Source organism: Myotis davidii, unplaced genomic scaffold, assembly GCF_000327345.1.
Source record: "Myotis davidii unplaced genomic scaffold, ASM32734v1 scaffold913, whole genome shotgun sequence".
NCBI lineage: Eukaryota > Metazoa > Chordata > Mammalia > Chiroptera > Vespertilionidae > Myotis > Myotis davidii.
Window position 1 is genome coordinate 388,461 of NW_006284344.1, and position 10,649 is coordinate 399,109.

General features: G+C 35.4%; 1 protein-coding gene across 2 annotated transcripts in view; it reads left to right on the forward strand.

Moving 5' to 3' along the window:
• Positions 1 to 10,649, forward strand: part of SMARCA1 (SWI/SNF related, matrix associated, actin dependent regulator of chromatin, subfamily a, member 1) — an 88,065-nt gene that overhangs the window by 51,608 nt on the left and 25,808 nt on the right. For both annotated transcript variants that reach the window (XM_006754647.2, XM_006754648.2), the window contains exons 18-19: positions 4,205 to 4,315; positions 4,642 to 4,755. In XM_006754647.2, coding sequence (XP_006754710.1) covers positions 4,205 to 4,315; positions 4,642 to 4,755 — 225 coding nt within the window. The remainder of the gene's footprint in view (positions 1 to 4,204; positions 4,316 to 4,641; positions 4,756 to 10,649) is intronic.

The window sequence follows — 10,649 nt, forward strand, 5'->3', positions numbered from 1 at the left end:
TTCTGTGGTTCTGGATGATGTCCGTTTTGTCTTTTAGTTGTATTTTTGAAGTGGTTGTGCGACCAGCAATTTCCATTGTTTACCTATGCCGCCATCTTGGTTTCTTGACCTTGACACTTTTGAAGAGTATTGGTCAGTTATTTTGTAGTCTGTAGTCTGTCTCTCATTTTGCATTTGTCTGACATTTTCTTGTGTTTTGATGGAAACTTATGCATTTTTGGCAAGAATGCCATGGAAGGGATGCCATGTTGTTCTCTGTACATCATACTAGGGAACATATGATGCCACTATATCTTACTACTAGGGATGTTAACCTTTATCACTTAGTTGAAGTGATGTCTGCTGGGTTTCTCCACTGCAGAATAACCATTTTCCCCTTTGTAATTGATAAATATCTTGGGGGAAGATATTCCTCAAACTTTTACTCACTGATTTTAACATCTATTGGTGGAGTTTGCCTACAGCAGTTATTGTAGTGTTTGCCTAATGGTAATTTTTAAAATTTTTCTTCATTACTAAATCTACATTTATTAATGGGATTTTGAGGTAAGGAAGAACTGTCCCTTCCCATTTATTTATATCAACACTTGAGACCGATGCACGAAGATCATGCAAGAATAGGCCCTCACAGCCCCCAGCTGCCTCAAGGCCCTGCACCCCTCTCCCCCACCCACTGGTTGTTCTGGAAGGTCGTTCCACCATCCAGTCTAATCAGCATATTAGCTCTTTATTATATAGGATGGGCTCATGGATACTTATTTTTATTTATTTTATTTGTTTAATTTTTTGTTAATCTTCACCCAAGGATATGTTTTCCATTGATTTAAAAAAATTTTTAATCCTCACCAGAGGAGTGAGGATATTTTTTTTCATTGATTTTTTTTTTAGAGAGAGTGGAAGTGAGGGGAGAAAGAGTGAGAGAGAGAGAAACATTAATGTGAGAGAGACACATTGATTGGTTGCCTCCCACAGGCGCCATAACAGGTCTGGGGATTGAACCTGCAACCCAGGTACATGCTCTTGACTGGGAATCGAACCCACAACCTTTCAGTGCCCAAACTGATGCTCTATGGAGCCACACTGGCCAGGGCAGCTATTTTATTTTTGAGTTTTAATACAATTATATCATTATTTTGTTACTCAAATGGTTTTATAAAGCTGTTATATTTTTTAACTTCAGAAGTGAATTTTATTAAAAAAAACACACCTTATTCTTGGATATTGATTTTACTGAAAAAATGAGAGATGAGCCATTTTAGTTTGCAGTGCAACTAGTATGCTTATAATACTTTGTTGCATTCATTATTTCAGGTAGTTTTTAGTGTCTTGACTTAAATCTATCTAGTTATATCTATAACTTTAATTCTGACTATTTACATTTTATTGTGATGAGATAGAGGTGAAGGCCTACATATACAGGCTGGAAATTGCCTCCCTAATACGCTTTCTAGATCTCATTATGTGATATTAATTTTATAAATTTTATAGTTATTCCCATGGGTTTATTGATATTAGGAGTGTTTTACAAAGTAGAAAAATATTATAGTGAAGAGTCTAAATATCATTGGAGCTTCTTATCTACATTCTTAGAGGTAAATTAGACTTAGTAAAGTACTTGTCTGTTTCTAATATAACTGGTTTTCTTGTGTTTCTAATTCTAGCAAACCAATGATATAGAGATAACAAGAAATTTTAATGATGATGATATATTTTTATAATTGAATGTCTGACAAATCAGACTTTTTCTGAGTATTTGAGTTGAGATTATATTTTATTTCTGTCTTTTCATATTTCCTGGATAGGTTCTTAAAATAGGTTCATACTATTGTTTGAAGGAATCAAAAACTTGCAAGAATGTTGTTTATACTTAAATCATGGGAGTTACGCAGTGCGGTAGATTTTCATATATGATTTGTTGAACCACTTGCAGTACTTTACAACTATACCTGTTAGATTAAGTCATGACTGACATTGATACTGAATAAATTAACCTGAATAAGTTTGTATTAATGTACTGCAGTCTGAGACAAACTAATTCGGCATGATTTATTCTCTTTTTAAAAGTTCAGGAATTGGTTTTTAATGCTATTTCAATTTTGGGTACCTAGACCTTCAAAAAAGTATAGTTTAAATGACCAAATACATTACTTTTAGAAAGTTAATTGATGTTATTATTGATTTATTTTTCACCCCAATTGAGACAAATAAAATATTGGTTATTTATAAAATATTACTATTATCCCACACTAATCCATATGAGGGGATGAAAAACAAAACTCATTTCACTGCTCAGGGTATTTCTCATTTTATGTAAATTCATATTATACTATCGGTATCTCGTAAGTCTAGATAAAGTTAAAAGAGACCTTAAAGGTTATTTATTCTAATCTTTTTTGTAATTAAGAAGTCCCATTATAGTATCTATGATAGTTATCCAGCCTGAGACTGTGGTCATGTTGGGAATTCTACTCTTAGGATAGTTCATTTCATTGTTTTATTTTCTCCGGTTCTCAGAAAATTTCTTATCTATAATAATAAAAGCATAATATGCTAATTAGACCAGACAGCTGGACCTTCTAGACGTCCTTCTGGACGACTTTCTGGATGAAGCCAGGACTGTGAGGGCCGAGCCCCTTGCATGGATTTCGTGCATCGGGTCTCTAGTTTGATTTATAAGCTTCATTATGGAAGAGATTATTTTATTGCTCTTTGTACCCTTGCAAATAATACAGTAGGTACGTAAGATGTATTAAATTATATTGAGTAGATGTCTACTTTCCTGTGACAGTCCATATTGTTTTTAATCTTATGAATCAATGAAGAACTGTATTCTTTCCTGTTTGATAGACTTTTACCTATGTGGATGCCACAATTATGTCTCTTTAGTCTTTACTTCTCTAGACACTGAGATCTCTAACCATCCTAGTCATCTTAGATCTTAGCTTATCATCCACTCTTTACTTAATATTTATGTGTGTGTGTGTGTGTGTGTGTGTGTGTGTGTGTGTGTATTTCAGAGAAGAAGGGAAAGGGAGAGGGAGATAGAAACATAAGAGAGATATACATCAATGATGAGAGAGAATCATTGATCAGCTACCTCCTGCACGCCCCCCACACTGGGGATTGACCTCGTAATCTGAGTATATCCTCCAATCTTTAAATATGATACCAAAGTTGGAACTCAACCCTTAAATAATATTAGAGTGGGACCATTAATTGTAGATTAATGGCCTCTTTTGTGTAAAGACACTAGGCTAGGCACTATGAAATAAAGAAAAATGTTTGAACAAGAAAACCATTCCTATAGACTCCAGAACTTGTATTGTCAGTTTTGTCTGCTTATTTTTAAAATATATTTTCTAGCTGATATTGGGGTGAAGTTTTGTAAAACTACCATATCACTGTTTACTCCACTTTCGATGCTTAGTAATACCTTACATTGATCTCTTGGCAGTTTACCTAATGCTTTCACATATATATTCACATTTAATCATTAAGGTAGGTATTATTATTTCCATTTTACAGATGGAAAAATAATTTCTCCAAAGTTAAACAACTGATAAAGTGGCAAAACCTGGTTTCACATTCAGGTCATTCTGATTTCACTGACTTTTTCCACAGCTACCTTACCAAGAAGTCTCATTTAAAAAATTATCTTGATTTTAAGGGATATGTGCCTGTCATATTGATATTCATCATTTACCCCTTTCAGCTATTTTCTAATTCATACACTTAACAGAGTCACCAGAATCAATGTGTCTTCTTTCTTTAGTAGCTACTACAGGGTGGGGAAAAAGTAGGTTTACAGTTGTTCGTATGGAAAGTAACATAATAAACAAGAATACAAGAGTAAACTCTATGTTTTGAATACTCACAACTGTAAACCTACTTTTACCCCACCATGGATTTATTTATTAGGCATAAAAAACTAACCAGATTGTGAAAATTCTTCTCAATTGCTAAGGAAGAACCAAATTTTAAACTTACTTAAAAAAAAAAGAAAAGAAAACCATCCTTGCACCTAAACTTGGTATACAGGGCAAGGTTTTGGCCCTTGGGATGCATACTTGTGAATTAAAAAAAAGCAAGTTTTGGTTCTCCCTAAGGGCTCTGGTTTTCTCATGCTTCTGCAACCTTGATGTGCTTGACTTTTATAAAACGGTTTAGAGTAATTAAACTCCTCATTCTTGTTTGTTGTGTATAGCCCGGGATGGTGGAATGGATTGAACCTCCTAAACGAGAACGCAAAGCAAACTATGCAGTGGATGCCTACTTTAGAGAGGCTTTACGTGTCAGCGAGCCAAAGGTTCCAAAGGTAAAAGACAACAGTATGAGGCCAGTTTTTATGTCCTACAGCAGAATTCTTTTGTAACATCGTCTGTGAATCAGAGTTATTTCTATTAGTGCTAAATCATAGTCCCTAAAATATAACAATAATACAGAAAAGTACTTGATATGGCCCAGCCATATCAATGGATTTCATTGTATTCATTTTTCTATATATAAAAATAGTAAAAAAGAAATATGTTCACCTTATTTACTGAAAAAATATGTGTATATATATACACACACACATATGTGTGTGTATGTGTGTGTGCATGTATATATATATGTATATATCATGCGTTTTCCCCCCCACAGGCTCCACGACCTTCAAAACAGCCAAATGTTCAGGATTTTCAGTTTTTCCCACCACGTTTATTTGAGCTCCTGGAAAAGGAAATTCTTTATTATAGGAAGACAATAGGCTATAAGGTAAAATTTAAATTTTTTAGACTAGTGTAATGTAATCCTTTAAGCTAATATAATCTATTCAGCTAGACTAGAAGGTGTTTTATTTTAATATGAAAGGATGTAAGAGTAAATCAAAATAGTGGTGTTTTTAAAACCAAAGAGGGTTAACTAGAAGTAAAACATCAGTCTACTTAATTGCTAGTAGGATCATCACTATATCAGATTAATGGAGAATTCTCCAGTATTTTAAAATAGTTATAATAACATATTATTTTAATAATGCTAGTGTTCAAGTGGTTAAAGAATGTGTAGAAAGAACAACAGGTATGTGATTAGGTAGAAGTGAATGTATGATAGATGATAGGAAGGTTTATCATTTTTTCAAAAATATGAACAAGAAATAGTATTTTTGAGTTTATTGTTCAAGGTTGATGAAAGCCCTGTTGGTGATTAGTAGACTGTGGTCACAGGTATTAATGAAAAATATGACAATAAATTATATCATTTAAAAATGATATTTTAGAATTCAAAATTCTTATTTATATTGATAAATAGGAACCCATTTTTGTGAGTGAAATTTAATGTTATCACACTAAAGCTATCACATTGAAAATTATTGCATATCATGTTATTTCTATATGTTGAAATTGACTTACTAGTGAACAAAAAGGGATGACTAGAAGTATAACCAATAGTATAAATTAAATTATAAAAATATTAACATTATTATAATTTTAGAAAAATTTCAGTTATATGAACTGGACAATGTGTTTTAAAATTTATTTTGTGAGCCTTTTACACAAGTGGGACTATGCCCAATTATTTTGATTAGATGTTGTAATGTGCCTATAAAAGCTCCATGTATATAAGGTATTTAGTTAGCTCATTTATATTTTGGAACTAGAGTGGATCTCGAGAGCATTTCTACTATTATTACAGAGTGGAAGCATTGCCATTTGAAACAGGGTAAAAAAGCTTTGCTTGCTCTTTATGTACCAAAGTTTACATATATATATAAATAGGAATAAGAAACTTAAGGTAAATACTAGTATAAGTAGTTAGTTATAATCTGGTTAGGGAAATGTGATTAAATTTGAATGTATTTAACCAACAGGACTGGATAAAATCCTTCTTAGGAAGTTATAGAAGTGTGCAATAACCAGTTGAATGTTGAGACCAGACATAAAACTATTTCAAAGACAGTGAAAATGGTAATATGACAAGAGAAAAAGGCAAGTTATAGGTACAAAATGTGAAATAAAAATGGTGAAATTAATAAAGTAGTTACAACTATTTCATGAGGTAAACAAATATATATTATCTCACTAAGGGTTATAAAAATTTTATGTTTAGATCATTACTTTTTGTTACTTTACTGACTGTTATTTGTGAGACTTGAAAGAAAAATTAATTGAAATGTTAGACCTCATAGTTTATTTGATTACTAACAACCCTATGAAATAGGTGCTGTTATCACCTCTATATAGTAGGTGAGACAACTGAAATTCAGAGAAGTTAAATGACTTGTTCAGAGTCACACAATTAGCAGAATTGCCAAGGGTGCTGGTCCCAAACCCAAGTTCTCAATGTTCAAATGCTATGCTCTTTCCACTCAGACATCCTGGGCTATCTCTGCATGTGACATAACCCTGCTTCTTTCTGCAGCCCTAAATAAGGACTGTGTTTACAGTGGTGTGACATGTTTGGGAGGTGAGCCAAGTGGTAATCAAGAAGCAGCAATAAAAATTATCTTTGTTGACAGAATTGTTTCTGCTCCTTCTTTGGGAGATACTGAAATTCTGTTCCCTGAGATAATACAGTGCCCACTGCATTCTTCCCATACCTCTGGTTTTAATGTAAACAGTGCTTTTCCTTACAGGCAATTTGTAGTGAAGAGCGAGGTCTCACAATGATTGGTTGGGTGGTGGCCAACTGGAAGGAGATGGAAGAGAGGAAACCTTAGAAGAGGGAGTAATGAAGGGACAGCTGCAAAGGTGATAGAAAGGAGGAAGGTGTAAGAAGAGAGGAAAGGGATGAAAGAGGAGCAGGAAGGTAACATGGAATCCATGCTATGGCACCTTACTATTATTTTCTCTTCTTCACCTCCCAGAAAGAAGTGACAGGACGGGGAGAATGAGTGAAAGGAGGGCTTTTAAAAAATGTTAATATATATTTATTGAGTACGCCTCTCTGTCAGGTTCTATGCCAAACACTGGGGATAAAGCAATGAGTAAGAGGGACATGAACTTTACATTCTAAAAGGCACAGGCATTAAGCAGGTATCACAGAGTAGTGACATTGGTATGTGTGTGTTTCAGTGCTTACACAGGGTGCTGCAAGGGAGCATAACATGGTTATCTAATGTGGACTGCAAGATCTAAGTAGTGGTCCCTAAGGAAGTGGTCCCTGAGATCAGAGAGATGCACAAGAATTAGCCAAATGCAGTGTTGGAGAGAAAAGCTCAGGTAATGGAACCATAGCTGCAAAAGTGTTGTGGTAGGGAGGATTGCCCCTTCAGAAACTGAAAGAAGCCCAGTGAGGAGTAGAGTGACTTGAGATGCAGCTAGTGAGCAGGTGGAGTTGGATCATGTAGAACCGTTATAGGTCATATTAATGAAGTTGAACTTTAGCTTCAGAGCATAGGAAAACCATTGAGATGATTTTAAGACAGAAGGGTGGATGGGTGGTGAAATAATAATAGCTACTTATTCAGTCCTTGTGATGCTTATTGTTCTAAGTTCTTTAAAAAGATTAGCTCATTATTCTCATAACAGCCCTGGAACTACATCCTATTTTACAGATGGGGAAACTGAGGCATGGAGAGGTTGAGTTATTTGCCCTGAATAATTTGTTAAAGATCAACTTATAAGTGGTAGAGTATGATCAGATTTACACCTTTAAAAGATCACTCTGGCTGCAACACAGAGGATGATGAGTTTCTCCAGGAAATCAGCCAGGGGGCTGTTGAAGTGTGAAGATGAGAGAAGATGGTGGCTTGTAGTGTAGCGGCTGAAGTGGTGGTGGTGGTGGTGATAGAGGTGGAGGAGGAGGCAGAAGAGGAATGATCCCATACCACTCTACCTTTAGCTTGTCCTCCCTTCATCCTGAACTGCTTCTGTATTGTCTTAAGACTTGCCTTGATCCTCTGATGCATCTGAAGTTGAGGATTTATAAGACAAATAAGAATACATTCTGGATGTTGGTTCTTTCTGAACCTTTTTTTATTTTTTACAAGAAGCTACAGACCTGAGTTAAGTTGGGTGACTTAATTGGGTGGGTTTCATGTTTGAGTTCAGAGTACAGACAGAAGAGCATGGCATGTTAATTACCTGCAAATGCTTCCTTTCAAGGACAGTGTGATAATGATAACTGTTAGACCTATTTTCTCATGGATATACAGCATTGATTCCCCCCTCATACCTCCAGAAAATTCAACAGAGGCACAAATGAATTGAACAATAGTTTATTCTCAGATGAACAGAACTGCTATAGCACAATTACATGGTATTCTCTACACAAGTTAGGTTCTCAAACGGGGACTCCCCCCCCCCCCATTTCTGCTTAAATGATTGCTAGCCCAAGAGAGGTGTGATCTATAGCTGGGGCCACTGTGGTGCACAGTACTGTTTTGTCCATTTTGAGTCCCTCAATCTTATTCTGTAGTGATTTGGGTTAGGGTGAGAGGCTCAATAATTGATTTTTAAAATATATACCATATTTTTATTGATTTCAGAGAGAGAGAAACAACAAAGATGAGAGAGAATTATCGATCAGTTGCCTCTTGCACACCCCACACTGCGGATTGTGCCCGCAACCCAGGTACATGCCCTGGGACCCTTGAGTCTGCGGGCTGACGCTCTATCCACTGAGCCAAACTGGCTAAGTCCTCTCTCCTCATTGATGTTTCTTTTTTGTTATTTTTCTCCCACCCTTCCTCCATATTCAGCCCAATAAGGTCATAGCAATATTGCTGATAAGATCTGTAGTTAGAGTTTTGTTTTATTGAAGGCTGGATGAAATACACTTGGTGGATAGCAGTGCATGTGTACCAATCCCCCCCTGCTGTCTAAGCTTTGACCTTGTTGCAAGTTAGACATGTTCAGAAGCTTCATTGCTCTTGCAACTTGAAAGAGTTACTTAATGCATTTAATAGCTTGTTCACTAAACTCTTCACATTGAAAGAGAGGACTTAACTGAAATTTCAATTGCAGAATAAAAAATCCAGAGTATTTACAAATTCTATTGAAATCTAAGACATGGAGTGAAAGAGTTTTGTTATATTTGAAGCTGAAGAACGTCATAGAGCTTTCTAACATGTATCCTCAATAAAAACAAACAAACAAACAAAAAAAACCCTTTAGGGATGGATATAAACATTTGACAAATGGAGGAAGTTCCATAATCTTTGTGAGTTTTGGTAGCGTGGGCCACCTGTTTTGCAGTGGTAGAACTAAGATGCAGTGAGCTGATTTCAGGTTACTGCTTTCATTTTGTGTGCCGTCACATTTAATTCAGTATTTCATATTTCTGTGAAATGCTTGCTAAACTACTTCCAAGAAACCAGGCCAAAAATTGTTTTTCACTTCTCCATGGAACACAGCTCTTAAGTGCAAATTCCTTAGGGTCTGACTAGAAATCCATGTAGTAACAGAGATGCTTCCTTTTGAAAGATAACTTTTGTATATTGTGGCTATCAAGTGTTGCTGGGAGCCATTAGTAAGAATCACAGTGTGAGTACTTGAGACCTTTGAGGTATCTGGTTAGTACTATTAGTCTGTAATTTTTCTACTTAATTATTATATAGCAGTTTTAAATAACTGAAGGAAGCTGAGTGCTGATAAGAACCTCATGAAGTAAAAAATGAATAACTTTTTTAAATGATGAATATTAAAAAGGAGATTTTTTCGTAGGAGGACATAATGAAATTTAGCAATATTGAGTTATTTCTAATTATAAAAAATTAGCAACTGTGTATTTGAATAATTTCTAGAATTAAAATAGTAAATGTGACATTGATGAAGGCATTTTTGTATTAAAATGTGACTGGTGTTTATGGAAGAATCAGTCTGCAGTGGATCCTAAAATCTAATGGTATGATATAATATTTTGATTTTGTTCTTATTAAAGTTCAAGGGAGAAAGTCTTAGTATTGGGATTATCTGCATAGGAATAAAGAGTTTATTTTGTATGGGTATTTTCCATTTTCTGTCATAAAATTAGACATTTATGAAATAATTTATTTGGTTAAAATGTGTTTTATTGGACATAGAAAATTTGAAGGTATTTTATAGAGAAATATCTTACAATTAAAGAGGTTTTTCTTAATTAAAATTTGAAGCCAAGCCTGGCCAGTGTGGCTCAGTTGGATGAGCATTGTCCCATGAACCAGGAGGTCATAGTTTGATTACAGGTCAGGGCACATGCCTGGGTTCTGGGCTCAATCCCCAGTAGGGGGTGTGCAAGAGGCAGCCAATCAATGTTTCTCTCACATTGGTGTTTCATCTCCATAGTTGTAAGTGTATTTACAACTCTGTATCCAGAACACAATTTATAATTTCTGTTAGTCACTGCCATTGGAGTCTTTTTCCCTTGACTGAGGGTCCCATCACAGGTGTTTGTGTGCTCCACTACTCCTACCCTCTTATATACAGGGTGAGGCAGAAGTAGGTTTATAGTTGCTTGTATGGAAAATAATACAATAATCTACACTAATAAAAGACAAAGATGCTAATTGACCATACCTTTGCTACACCTTAAGCCATGCCCACCAGCCAATCAGAGCAACTATATGCAAATTAACCCAACCAAGATGGCGGCAGGCAGCCATGCACCTGAAGCGAGCAGGAGGCTTGCTTGCTTCAGTGATGGAGGAAGCCAAGGTTCCCCACCTGCCGTGGCCTGGCTCTGAGCTCTGC